The sequence below is a fragment of the Octopus sinensis genome, linkage group LG28, assembly GCF_006345805.1.
Source record: "Octopus sinensis linkage group LG28, ASM634580v1, whole genome shotgun sequence".
NCBI classification, from domain to species: Eukaryota; Metazoa; Mollusca; class Cephalopoda; order Octopoda; family Octopodidae; genus Octopus; species Octopus sinensis.
Genome location: NC_043024.1, coordinates 10,962,471 through 10,977,427, shown reverse-complemented (window position 1 = coordinate 10,977,427; position 14,957 = coordinate 10,962,471). Strand labels below are relative to the sequence as shown.

General features: G+C 41.4%; 1 protein-coding gene across 1 annotated transcript in view; it reads left to right on the top strand.

Moving 5' to 3' along the window:
* Nucleotides 1-14,957, top strand: part of LOC115225864 (transducin beta-like protein 3) — a 34,481-nt gene that overhangs the window by 15,887 nt on the left and 3,637 nt on the right. The window contains exons 10-19 of the mRNA XM_029796855.2: nt 339-580; nt 1,513-1,716; nt 2,917-3,020; nt 4,486-4,687; nt 5,440-5,529; nt 7,520-7,588; nt 8,095-8,162; nt 10,457-10,613; nt 11,922-11,980; nt 13,573-13,676. Of these exons, the coding sequence (XP_029652715.2) occupies nt 339-580; nt 1,513-1,716; nt 2,917-3,020; nt 4,486-4,687; nt 5,440-5,529; nt 7,520-7,588; nt 8,095-8,162; nt 10,457-10,613; nt 11,922-11,980; nt 13,573-13,676 (1,299 nt within the window). The remainder of the gene's footprint in view (nt 1-338; nt 581-1,512; nt 1,717-2,916; nt 3,021-4,485; nt 4,688-5,439; nt 5,530-7,519; nt 7,589-8,094; nt 8,163-10,456; nt 10,614-11,921; nt 11,981-13,572; nt 13,677-14,957) is intronic.

The following is a 14,957-nucleotide window of genomic DNA, read 5'->3' as shown; positions in this document are numbered from 1 at the left end:
TGTGGCAGAAGTAGGAAGAAAGAGTGAAAGAAAGTTGTGGCAAAAGAGTACAGCAGGGTTGTCACTTGTTATTCTCTTGAAGTGAACATTTTTCTGGTTGAAATACATAGAAAAAAAGCACCTTTTTGATATAAATAATTTTTGGTCTTAACATGGTCTGATTTGAATTTTTTCTTCTACGGAAGGAAGAGCAAGCCTTCTTCTATCATACTCTCAATTTTGGTCAACTTGCGCTGCAGGGTCTCGGAGGAGATAGTGTTAGTTGAAGGCTACCAAACCTGCCATACACAGACAACTTCAGCTTTATATATAGAGATTTGTTAATCTTCTTTCTGCAGGTGTATTGAATGTGTGGGATGCTGACAAAGGTACGACCATCGTTAAGCAGACTGAGAGCCAACACAAGTCCGGCATCATGCAGGCAACTTCCACCGGGATGAGTCTTGACCATGATGAGGAAAAGGATGAGGCTGATGATGATGAAGATGCTGGTGGCGGTGATGGTGAAAGCATTGTGGTGGTGGACAATGATTGTATCATTTCCCTCTACAACCCTAAAGACTTGAGCTGTAGAAAACAGGTAAATATTAAGGAATTTGCACCTCTGCCATTTGCATTATGAAAGGTGTTGAGGTGGAGGATGACAGGACTGAAAATTACCAAACGTTTCCTTTCATCTTTTACCTGTTTCACTCATTGGGTTGTGGCCAAGCTGGGGCACCACCTTGAACGGTTTTTAGTCTAAAAAAAAATCAACTCCATTACTTTTTTCCCTTTTCTTTTTAATGTCTAGTACTTATAAATAGCGGTGACCCAGCATGGCCACAGCTCGTGAGCTGAAACTAAATGCAAAAAAAAAAATAGTGTTTTGGTCTCTTTTTGCCAAATGGCTATCTCTTAGGGACATAAACAAACCAACACCAGTTGTCAAGCAGTGAGAGGACAAATGCGAACCCATGCACACATTTTAGCTTTTGGGTCTACTAAAGCCTTGTGAGTGGATTTGGTACATGGAAACTGAAAGAAGCCCATTGTGTGTGTGTGTGTGTGTGCGCCAGTATATGTATTGATGGAAACGGTAAGATAACAAAAGAATGAAAGAGACCTCGATATTATGTAAATAGAGGAATTTATCTGTAAATGTAATATGTGACAATTATTTGGTAGCCATGATCAAACTCCGAGTTTTATCTTGGCTACCGAGTAATTGTCACATATTACATTTACAGATATATATATGTATATATATATATATATATATTACTTATGTGTGTGTGTGTGTGTGTCTTTGTTTGTCTCCTACTTTTCTGCTTGACACCCAATACTTAGCACTAGCTTAACAAAATATAAGTACTGGGGTCAGTTCCTTCATCAAAAAGTCCTTGTGCCTATTAGTAGAAAGGACAACGACCACCACTACTACTGCTGCTGCTACTACTACTACTACTTTGAAATCATTTATTTTGTGTGTTTTTTTAAATGTTTATTCCTTTTTTGATTTTGTCTTTGCAGTTTTGTGGTTTCTTTGATGATGTCCTTGAGGTGAGATTCTTTGGTTTCAAGGAGGAATTTATGGCTGTTGCCAGTAACTCGGAGAACATTGCTGTTTATAAAATCAGTGACTGGACTTGTCAGGTTTTGCGGGGTCACACAGAGATTGTCATTGGTCTTGACGTATGTCCAACAAAACCTCAACTGCTGGCCAGTTGTTCCAAGGTAACACATTAACCTCATTTCTTAAACCCTCTGCTTCCTTTGGAGTGTAGGCCACCACCAACTTTTTTTTACCATACTTCTTCCTTCCAGTTTGTCTCCTGTTGGAATCCTACTTTTTCAGCTTTGTCTCAGCTTTCTCTACCACCTCTCTTGTGGGTTAATCATCTGCTTTCCCTGAGTAAGGGCCTTCCTCTCCCGGATCTTGTTGATTTGAATTATCATCGATTCTTATGTAATTTTGCTGGGGGGGGGGGGTTCTAGATAAAACTGTTGGCCCTTCACGAACCCATTTTCACCTCTGGGAAGAGGTAGTCCATATTAGTTTGGCCTCTATCCTTTGACCTATCCACCCTGAAAAGCCCCAGCAGTAGCCTGTACTCTGCTCTCAAGGTCATCGAACCATGCAACCCACTGCAAGGACCGTGTGGTGGAATATATTAATTAACCGGCGAGCTGGCAGAATATATTAATTAAGCGGTGAGCTGGCAGAAACGTTAGCACGCCGGGCGAAATGCGTAGCCGTATTTCGTCTGCCGTTAAGTGTTCTGGGTTCAAATTCCGCCGAGGTCGACTTTGCCTTTCATCCTTTCGGGGTCGATAAATAAAGTATCAGTTACGCACTGGGGTCGATATAATTGACTTAATCCCTTTGTCTGTCCTTGTTTGTCCCCTCTATGTTTAGCCCCTTGTGGGTAGTAAAGAAATATATATTAATTAACCGTCCAACCCATGCCAGCTAGGGGAATGGACGTTAAAGGATGAAGCTGATCATAGCAGTGCTGCAGATTATGAGATTATGAAGAGGAAGGAGACGACCATCACCTGTAATTGTTGGCACTCGTATAATTTTACAGCATAAGGGAGATCACTCTTGGTTCTTAATCAATGAGTATTACCTTCCTTTCTTGCCCCTCATTAATGTTCTTTAAGGTAGACTTAGTCAGTTTATTTGAATGCTGTATAGACATGTAGGCACAGGCATGGTGGTGTTGTTAAGAAGGTTTGCTTATTGATCATGGGCTCTTGGGTTCAATCCCTCTGTGCAGCACCCAGGGCAAGGATCTTCTACTTTAACCCTGGGCCAACTGTAAGCAGATTTGATAGACTGAAACTGGTGTATGGTGCAGAAACAAATGTTGCGATTTATAATTAAAGATTTATACACTGATGTCTCTTCCACATTTCTCTTTTGTTCTGCAGGACAAAACCATACGTTTATGGCTTCTGACTAAAGACCGGTCAGTCTGCTGTGTTGCCATTGGTTACGGCCATTCCATGTCTGTTGATGCTGTCGCTTTTTTCCGGTAAGTTTTATCTTATTTACATGTTTTATTTGGGTTTTTTTTTTGTTTTGCTTCTGCGGGCATGGTTATGTAATTAAGGGGGTCACTTTAGCGTTAGGAAGGACATCCAGCCATAGAAATCAAGCCAGAACAGATGACTGGACCATGGTCAGTTTACCAGTTCCAAGCAAACTGTCCAACCCGTGCCAGCTTGGAAAATATATATTCAATGACAATGATGATACAATAATAATAATAATGTAAACAATGGTTTCAAACTTTTGCACAAGGCCAGCAAATTTCAGGGCAGGGGCTAAGTCAATTACATCAACCCCAATGCTTAACAGGTACTCAGCAAGATTTGAACTCAGAACATAAAAACGCTGCTAAACATTTTGCCCAGTGTCCTAACAACTCTGCCAGCTTGTCACCTTAGTTATTGCTGTTGTAAGAATGACCGTGAGGAAGGAGAGGTGACGATGAATGGCTCCTTTAGTACACCACACAGTCGATTACAATAAATACGGAAAGTATAAAAGAGTATGAATGCCAGAAGGAAAAGAGAGACACAACTGGTAGAATGTTTAAGAGAAGACTTTATTTATATGTTAACATGTGTGTGTATGCGACATAAATACATAATAATAGACAGGCTGTCATGTATACAGAGTGTATGCATGTGCATTATGTACAGAGCATTAAAAGATCTGTGATAGGATGCTAGAAGAATGTTCAAACACAAGGATGATAAATACCAGTTCGTAGTCAAGGTATACGATAGTTGAAGTGCTGTAACAAGAAGTCGAGGCAAAGAAACAGCCGGTTGAGGCACATGTTGTGTAAGAAGTTGTGGCTAATATGCTGCTGCCGGTTGAGTTGTTACAGGAGTTCTCACAGGTTGTATTTGCTGTTAACTATGGTTAAGTAATTCACAAACAGTGTTGAGATTGAACCTGTGCAACGGTTGCTGGTTGCGGTGTACGTAGAGAGATGTTGACGATGTTAAAAAGACGGAGGCGACAGAGATGGAGTTTGCTGTATGCTGTTGGATGCATGTTGATGCGTTCTCCATGAGGCTGCGTGTTGTGCTGTCGCTGGAACTGGCTGTGTGCTCTGTGGTCAGTGGTTAGACCTTTGAAGGTCTAGAACTGAAAGACGAAATACAGTGTTGAAGCTAGCATTTTATACTGTACTATCAGGTCACCGGAATGTTTGGAAGAGACTGTCTCATGTGACCTTATCAGAAGGCTGTGATTGGTTGGGTTGTACATTGGCGTGTAATAGAGCAAGAGACAAAAGTGCGCCAATACCAACCAATCAGAGTAGTGGACTCAACAGGGTGCAAAAGGGTAGCCGAAGGCTAGCTGTTATCTACTATGTCCATACTCCTATATATATAACAGAGAGAAACTTTTCTAAGCATACACTACACTATAATCATAATAATGATGTTGATGACAATAAAGTTTGTTTTTTTTTCCACAAGGACCTCATCTTCAAAGCTTCTTAGTGTATCAACGGACTGCACAGTGAAAATGTGGAAAATTCCTGCAGAGTTCTCCAAGAAGGAATCGGCCGTAATGAAGGCTAGTCAGATGGGAAGTGGCCATTCCAAAACTATTTCCTGTGTTGCTGTGTCACCAAATGATAATCTCTTTGCAACTGGGTCTGAAGACCACACGGCTAAAGTGAGTACGATTCCAATCTTTTGGTCACCATATTTCTGTTGGAATATGTCCCCTTTATTTGAATTCTTGGTCATTATTAACCGTTTTGATACCAATCCGTCTGAATCTGCCCCTGTTTCTGTGATAAAATTTACTGTTTTAATCCTTTAGCATTTAGCAAACTGGCCATAAGCACTCAATGCATTCTAAGTGTTTTGTGTTCAGACTGGCCCAATCAGGCATCTCATACCTACCCTGCAATGTCATTCTAAAAATAAACTATCGGTGCAGGAGTGGCTGTGTTGTAAGTAGCTTGCTTGCCAACCACTTGATTCCAGGTTCAGTCCCACTGCATGGAAGCTTGGGCAAGTGTCTACTATTATAGCCTTGGGCTGACCAATGCCTTGTGAGTGGATTTGGTAGACAGAAACTGAAAGAAGCCTGTCGTATAGTGGTTAAGAGCACGGGCTACTAACCCCAAGATTCCGCATTCGATTCCAGGCAGTGACCTGAATAATAATAATAACAACAACAACATCGAAAAATACTTCAGGAATGAGAATCCAGGTTCGAAATTTCCCCAAGACACCTGAATGAAGGCTGGAGAGTATATCAGCTGAAACGTTGTGTTAACAACATACAAGATGAGAACAAATATCTATCAAATGTACAAGATGAGGACAATTCCTTATCTCTTAAATAGAGGACTGTATCTGGTTACTTGTTCTTTATATGGAGATTTTATGATGTGTTTTACCATTTTATTTTTGCAGCTGTGGGACGTGTCATCATTTGAAGTCCTTGGTGTTTTCAAGGGACACAAATCGCGCTTAACGTCAGTGGCATTCTCCCCTGCGGACAAGGTAAGGACTTTTAATAAAATAATTATATTCCTCATTTTTGCTGTCCATAATTAGATGAATAGATTAATTATAGATATGCACAGGTGTGGCTGCGTGGTAAGAAGCTTGTTTCTGAACTGCATGGTTCCAGGTTCAGTCTCATTGTGCGACACCTTGGGCAAGTGTCTTCTTTTAGAGCCTCACATTGACCAAGACCTTGTGGGTGTATTTGGGAAATGAAAACTGAAAGAAACCCATCATGTGTATACAAGGGGGTATGGAAAAGTTCCTGGCTTTAAGGGTATTACAAAAGGCCTGGCTTGAGGCCCAAACTTCCAAGTTGTTTTACGGGGCTTAGAAAACCTGAAGGACCACTGCAATAAGTGTTTGAATCTGAGAAGGGAATATCTTGAATAAAATCATAATTAACTGATCCTCCTCTATTTTCTTTTACCCAAAACCAGGAACTTTTCAACACCCCTCATATGTATGTATAAAATATATATATGAGGTGGGGGAAGAAAAGTTCCTGGCTTTAAGGGTGTCGCAAAATGCTTGGTTAGGGGCCCAAACTTCCGAGTTCTTTTACAGGGCTTAGAAAAACTGAAGGACCACTGCAATAAGTTTGTGAATCTGAGAGGGGATATATTGAATAAAATCATAATTAAGTGATCCTCCTCTATTTTCTTTTACCCAAAGCCAGGAACTTTTCAACACCCCTCATATGTATGTATAAAATATATATATGAGGTGGGGGAAGAAAAGTTCCTGGCTTTAAGGGTGTCGCAAAATGCTTGGTTAGGGGCCCAAACTTCCGAGTTCTTTTACAGGGCTTAGAAAAACTGAAGGACCACTGCAATAAGTTTGTGAATCTGAGAGGGGAATATATTGAATAAAATCATAATTAAGTGATCCTCCTCTATTTTCTTTTACCCAAAGCCAGGAACTTTTCAACACCCCTCATATGTATGTATAAAATATATATGAGGTGGGGGAAGAAAAGTTCCTGGCTTTAAGGGTGTCGCAAAATGCTTGGTTAGGGGCCCAAACTTCCGAGTTCTTTTACAGGGCTTAGAAAAACTGAAGGACCACTGCAATAAGTTTGTGAATCTGAGAGGGGAATATATTGAATAAAATCATAATTAACTGATCCTCCTCTATTTTCTTTTACCCAAAACCAGGAACTTTTCAACACCCCTCATATGTATGTATAAAATATATATATGAGGTGGGGGAAGAAAAGTTCCTGGCTTTAAGGGTGTCGCAAAATGCTTGGTTAGGGGCCCAAACTTCCGAGTTCTTTTACAGGGCTTAGAAAAACTGAAGGACCACTGCAATAAGTTTGTGAATCTGAGAGGGGAATATATTGAATAAAATCATAATTAAGTGATCCTCCTCTATTTTCTTTTACCCAAAACCAGGAACTTTTCAACACCCCTCATATGTATGTATAAAATATATATATGAGGTGGGGGAAGAAAAGTTCCTGGCTTTAAGGGTGTCGCAAAATGCTTGGTTAGGGGCCCAAACTTCCGAGTTCTTTTACAGGGCTTAGAAAAACTGAAGGACCACTGCAATAAGTTTGTGAATCTGAGAGGGGAATATGGTGGATAAAATCATAATTAACTGATCCTCCTCTATTTTCTTTTACCCAAAGCCAGGAACTTTTCAGCCCCACCCCTCGTATATGTGTGTCTGTCTGTCCCCACCACTTGTGTGTTTGTGTCTGTTTGTTTTGTAATTGTGTGTTAGTTGTAAACGAGTGCCATTCTCATACAAGTGGTGTTTCCTTCATCTGCAATCTTCCATGGGAACATGTCCAGCCAAGGTGAAATATTACCCTGCTTGGAAATAGGTGAGGTTTGGTGACTGGAAAGGCATCCGACCACATGAAATCTGCTTCAACAAATTCCATCCACCCAATGCAAGCATGGAAAAGGGAACATTAATAAGAAGGTGTTAGCAGTGGGGTCAGGAAATAGAGTTTAATTCTGTGTCTTTGTCTTTGCAGTGTGTTTTCACCGCATCCCACGATAGAACTGTCAGAGTTTGGAAGATTTCAGACTTCACCACAGCAATGGTAAGTATCTTCTCTGTTGTAAATAACCAGGTTTCATTTGTTATGCTAAACACTGTCTTGGTCCTGTGTTACACCTTGCTCCCTTGTGACTGGCTGACCATAGAAACTTGGTCACAGGCAGATACAAGCCAAATGTTCGTTGGGTACTTAACAGGAGACGGTAGCCCCCCCCCAAAGGTTTCTCCATGTGTTAGCTGATTAGACCTTACTTCTTGCTTGGCTTGAAAAGGGCGCAAAAAAAAAAAAAGGATGAAAGGCAAAGTCGACCTCAGCAGAATTTGAACTCAGAATGTAGCAACAGACAAAATACCACTAAGCATTTCGTCCAGTGTGCTAACAATTCTGCCAGCTCACTGCCTTAGATAATAATAATAATAATAATAAATAATACTGCTGCTGCTACTACTACTATAAATAATGTAGAATGTTTTTGTGCATGACTTTTTGCTCACCCTGTCTAAACACACACACACACCACATTCTCTGAGATTCTCTGCTATTTTCAGGTCCTTAACCATGAGATGCCTGTTATGAAGATTTTGTTTCTAAACAACGGACGCCACGTTATCACCGGGTGAGTCTAAATACATCTCCTATTCTTTCCTTTCTTGTCTCCTCTTCATAGAACTCTGTATCTGTGTGTGTGTGTACACAGTGGTTTGGCAATTCAGTTCTCACTTATAAAGTCGCGTGTCTGATTCCTTCTTTCTTTACTATCCACAAGGGGCTAAACACAAAGGGGACGAACAAGGACAGACAAACGGATTAAGTCGATTGTATCGATCCCAATGCATAACTGGTACTTAATTTATCGACCCCAAAAGGATGAAAGGCAAAGTCGACCTCGGCGGAATTTGAACTCAGAAAGTAGCGGCAGACTAAATACCGCTAAGCATTTCGTCCGGTGTGCTAACGTTTCTGCCAGCTCGCCGCCTTCTGATTCCTGGTGGAATTGTACCTGCAATTCAAAGGGCCAGCCCTGTCACATTCCATATCCTCATCATCATCAACATCCGCTTTCCATGCTAGCATGGGTTGGACGATTTTGACTGAGGGCTAGCGAACCAGATGGCTGCACCAGGCTCCAATCTGATCTGGCAGATTTTCTACAGCTGGATGCCCTTCCTAATGCCAAACACTCCGAGAGTGTAGTGGGTGCTTTTACGTGCCACTGGCACGAGGGCCAGTCATAGTTAGGGTCCGCATGTCTGAGGAGTACTCAGCCACCTGGATGTTAATTTCACAAGCAGGCTGTTCCGTTGATTGGATCAATCAGAACACTTGTCATTGTAACCAACAAACTCCTACTTTTATACGTGTGCTCGTAGCCCCCTTTTAAATTGGTGTCTAATTTGTAACAACAGTTTTGAATTATTTTATTTGAACTGTTACTCTTTTACTTGTTTCTGTCATTTGACTGTAGCCATGCTGGAGCACTGCCTTTAGTCAAGCAAATCGACCCCAGGACTTATTCTGTATAAGCCTAGTACTTGTTCTATCGGTCTCTTTTGCCGAACCACTAAGTTACGGGGACGTAAACATGATGTTGGGGGGACACACATATATGCATATATACGACGGGCTTCTTTCAGTTTCCGTATACCAAATCCACTCACAAGGCTTTGGTCAGCCCGTGGCTATAGTAGAAGACACTTGCCCAAGGTGTCACGCAGTGGGACTGAACCCGGAACCACGTAGTTGGTAATCAAGCTACTTACGACACAGCCACTCCTACACCTATATTGCAACCATATATGATTATAATCTATGTGTCTATCGCTGGACTTTTGGGTGTTGTTATACATCGCTGGTCACAATGCGCTTCCTTGCATTGTTATAGCTTTCAGTTGGTGCCACCCTGCTGGCTAGGCATGCAGGCCAACATTCCCCCTGGGCAGAACCCCAGACCATTGTAAAGTGACCCGTTTACAGCCGAGCGAACTGAAGCAACATAAAATGAAGTGTTTTTCTCAAAAACACAACACTCTACTAGCCTGGGAATTGAAACCCCAATCTTGCAATCATCAGTGAAACACCCTCGCCACTAGGCCATGTGCCTCGTGTGTATAACCTTTCTTTTTGAAACCTGTCTCTCCTCCTCTTTTTTCCATCCTTATTCCTTTTATCTTACTCTTTTACTTGTTTCAGTCATTTGACTGCGGCCATGCTGGAGCACCGCCTTTAGTCAAGCAAATTGACCCCGGGACTTATTCTTTGTAAGCCCAGTACTTATTTCATCGGTCTCTTTTGCCGAACCACTACATGACGGGGACGTAAACACACCAGCATCGGTTGTCAAGCAATGCTAGGGGGACAAACACACACACATATATACATATATACGACAGGCTTCTTTCAGTTTCCGTCTACCAAATCCACTCACAAGGCGTTGGTCGGCCCGGGGCTATAGCAGAAGACACTCGCCCAAGATGCCACGCAGTGCGACTGAACCCGGAACCATGTGGTTGGTTAGCAAGCTACTTACCACACAGCCACTCCTGCGCCTATATATATACATACATATATACGACGGGCTTCTTTCAGTTTCCGTCCACCAAATCCACTCACAAGGCTTTGGTTGGCCTGGGGCTATAGCAGAAGACACTTGCCCAAGATGCCACGCAGTGGGACTCAGCCCAGAACCATGTGGTTGGTTAGCAAGCTACTTACCACACAGCCATTCCTGCGCCTATAAATGAAAGGCAAAGTCTACCTCGGCGGAATTTGAACTCAGGATGTAAAGACAGACGAAATGTCGCTAAGCATTTTGCATGATGCTCTAAACGATTCTGCCAGCTCGCCGCCTTCTTTTCTTGAAATTTCTACCAAAATGTATTTCCAGAATATTTTCTTTCTTGTTGCTTACAGTTGCAGTGATGGTTTTCTCAACATCTGGAACCTTCTCACCCAGACTCTTCTGGAACACATCGAGGCCCACACCGAACATGCTTGGGCTATTGACGTCAGCAAAGACTCAAAGACTATCGTTTCAGGTGGATCTGATTCACTAATTAGATTTTGGCAGGTAACGAACCACATTTATTAATTAAATTTTTCTGCAAACTTTTTTTAGTTGATCTCACTTTAAAGAAACGGTAAACTAGATACAAAGGGGTGAGGCTGAAAAGTTCCTGGCTTGGGTAAAAGAAAATACAGGAGGATCAGTTAATTATGATGTACATGCGAGTACTGTCCAAATCTCCGACCAGTCACACAGCTAGCTGGCATTCAATTGGCTTATCAAGTTTCAGGCATTTTGATTGGGTTTTGGATAGGAAATTCACAAAAAAGTCACTTCTGTTGATCTTTTAATGGCTTTGCAGGGTGACTGGGAAAATGTAAAGATGTGCACCACCACCTTTGGATGGTTTTGAATGACCATAGAAAGTGCGAGCCCTCTAACTGAAAAATTGTGGATTTGTATAAAGGACACACACACACAGACATTTTGCCGTTTATATATATATTTAATGGCTTTGCGGGGAGACTGGGGAAATGTAAAGATGTGCATGACCACCCTTGGACAGTTTTGAATGACCATAGAAAGTGCGAGCCCTCAAAATGAAAAATTGTGGATTTGTATAAAGGACACACACATAGACATTTTGCCATTTATATATATAGAAATATTCCCCTCTCAGATTCACACACTTATTGCAGTGGTCCTTCAGTTTTTCTAAGACCTGTAAAAGAACTCGGAAGGTTGGGCTTCCAGCCTGGCCTTTTGCAATACCCATAAAACCAGGAACTTATCAGTACCCCTTGTGTATGTGTGTGATCATCATCATTTAATATCCATTGTCCATACTAGCATACTGGAAGGCTGCACCAGACTCCGTTCTGGTTTGGCATGGTTTTCTACGGCTAGATGCCCTTCCTTACACCAACCACTATGAAAGTGTAACGGGTGTTTTTATGTACCACCAGCATGGGTGCCATTTGCATTAAAAAGCACCCACTACACTCACGGAGTGGTTGGCGTTAGGAAGGGCATCCAACTGTAGAAACACTGCCAGATCAGACTGGAGCCTGGTGCAGCCTTCTGGCTTCCCAGACCCCGGTTGAACCATCCAACCGATGCTAGCATGGAAAACGGACGTTAAACGATGATGATGGAGTGCATTTACATGCCACTGGCATGGGTACCAATTTGTGTGACACCTGTGATTTTGCTCAGCTTGATGGGTTTTCTTCTCAAGCGTGACATAATGCCGAAGGTCTTGGTCATTGCATCCATCTCTAGGCTATATCACATTCATGCAGATTATATTATGTTCTAACATTCTACCTCAGCATTCCTCTGAACTGACATTGTATTACTGTTTCTTTGTAGGACATCTCAGAAGAAAAGAAGAAAGAAGAAGATTCTGAAAGAGATGAGCAACTCTATAAGTAAGTTTTATTTTGGTTCAGTTCTGCTACAATTGCTGAGTTTGTCTTTGTTTCTCTTTCCTCTGTTAACTGAATATATCTCTAGAATGTTGAATGGAGATCCATTGAGTCAAGTACACCAACATCAAAAATCAATGGAAATTGTAGTTGTGATCCCTGTGGCGGTGGCATGTAAAAAGCACCATCCGAATGTGGCCGATGCCAGCGCTGCCTAGACTGGCTTCCATGCTTGGTGGCACGTAAAAAGCACCAATCCGATCGTGGCACGTAAAAAGCACCCACTACACTCATGGAGTAGTTGGCATTAGGAAGTGCATCCAGCTGTAGAAACACTGCTAGATCAGACTGGGCCTGGTGCAGCCTTCTGGCTTCCCAGATCCCCGGTCAAACCGTCCAACCCATGCTAGCATGGAAAACGGACGTTAAACGATGATGATGATGAATGTTGAATGAGTTTTTAGCAAAAGAGTTTAGCATGTAACGTTCTGACAGTCAATACCAAAATGTAGGCGGCACTTTGTACATAGCAATGATGAGGATCAGAATCTGATAAGCATGAAATAAGTATTCAGATAAATACAAATTTTATTATCGTTTCTGAACAATGCTGAACAAACGTATCTGGTCATCCCATAAGTTCTGTCCAAATTTTGAATAAAGAAAACAAGTGATCAAATGTTATATTTAATTGAAATTTAATCGTCAGTGTACTTTCCCTGATTATCTATGACTTCCTTCCATCTATTTACAAGCTTTTAAACCCCATCAATGTAAGACTCTTTTGGTTTCAAAGCAAAGAACTCTGACCTCCTCCTGGCTTGCGAAAGTTATGTCCCACAAATGATCCTGTAAACTATGAAACAAATGGTAGTCTGAAGGAGCAAGGTCGAGAGAATAAGGTGGATGAGGAATTTTTTTCCCAACCAAGCTCTTCGATCTTCTGTGATGTGATCTTTGCAGTGTGGGGTCGCACATTGTCCTGATGAAACATCACTCCTTTTCGATTCACTAAAGCGGGTCTTTTTTCTTCAAAGCTTGGTTCAAATGCTTTAATTGCTGACAGTAGACTTGAGCATTGATTGTTGCATTAGGTGGTAACAATTCTAAGTGAATTACTCCTTTGCAATCCCCCCAGATAGAGAGAAGAACCTTTTTTCCGTGAAGTTCCCTTCTCGGTTGTGGTTGAGCTTTTTCCCTTTTACCAAGCCACTGTTTACAACATTTAATATTTCGATAGAAGAACCATTTTTTGTCACCAGTCACAAGTCTATCCAGAAAGGGTGAAATGAGTTTGTGTGTTTATCTATCTATTTATCTCTATATAGATCTCTCTTTCTCTATCTATTTATCTCTATAGAGTCTATCTCTCTATTTATCTCTATAGACTGTCTCCTCTCTCTATTTATCTCTATAGACTGTCTCCTCTCTCTATTTATCTCTATAGCCTCTCCTCTATCTACATAGTCTCTCCTCTCTATATATAGTTTCTCTATAGACGCTCTCTGTCTCCCCCTCTCCTATCTACTGATTTGACTCAAGTTATGTCACATGATATCTATATTTTTTTTCTTCTGTCCCTTCTCTCCTTTTAGGGAGCAGTTGCTGTCCAATGAGTGCAAAGCAGGAAACAACCGAAGTGCTCTCAGAATTGCCCTGGACTTGGATAAACCTCACACCGTCTTCAAGATACTGACAGGTAACCGTCTCAAATGCTTCGTCTCTTATATTCTCTCTCTGCATCCATCAGTTGTAGCTATACACGATATAGATAGATTCTCTTATTGTCAATGACAAAAAAAGGGTTCAGTGAAATAAAGCAGTGACCATGTTCTGTAGGCATGAATGTGTCTCTTTGTAGTTGAGAAGCAGGCTTCATACTACACTGCTACCAATTTGCCTATGTGTTTGTGTATGTATATATATATATATATGTATGTATATACATGTTTGTATGTATAAATATGTATGTATGTATGTATACATATTTATGTATGGATCAAAACAGTTTGATTCAAATTCGTTGATACTCTCGAGTCCCCATAAATGTGTTAAGTGCCCTTCTTTCATTTGTGTGTGTGTGTATATATATATATATATATATTCCTTCTCACCTATTGCACTATATTTCTCCACCTTTAGTTTTCTGCTAATTTCTTTCTTCCTTCTCCTCCTCTTTCTATAAATTACCTTTGACATTTATATCTATTAACGGCTTTTTAAAAAAATATCTTACCATCATTCCCTTCATCATAGATGCAGTAATCACATTCAGTTAAAATGTCTTATTGATGCATTTTGTTTCTCTGTTTTTTTCCCTGATGAGAAGATTGCATTGGATTGTCCGGAAAGTTCATGCCAATTTATAGCAGCTTACCTTTCGACTTTCTTACACTTTTGATCCATAGAGTATATTGGCCAGGATACTGGGGTAGGTGGCCAGCTCTTTCCCCAGGCCAGAGCCGTTTAGCCAGCATACTTACCATATGCCGTTGCCACCCCCAGCACCACGGTGAGGAGAACAGTTGGGCTTTGGAGAGAATTAATGCATTCGAGCTTTGGTGTTGGAGAAGACTTTTACGGATTCCATGGACAGTGAGGCTCACCAACGGAGAAGTTCTTAAGCAGATATGGCCGGAACTGTCGCTAGAAGCTAGGATCGCCAAGCATAGATTGGCATATTTCGGTCATATTATGTGGAGAAAATCCCTGGAGAAGGACATCATACTCGGAATGGTCAGTGGCAAGAGAGGAAGAGGCCGACCAAGAACCCGCTGGCTTGACACCATTAAGAGTGATACCGGAATGGACATAGCTAATCTGAGAGAAGCGACCCAGGATAGAACTGACTGGAGGACACTGATCCATCGAGTAACTGAGAGTCGACTTCGACTAAGCGGATAGATAGACCTTTTGACTTATTTTAGAACATGGTTGAGTCCATAAAATAGATTTGACTACACCTCCATTTAGAGCACAG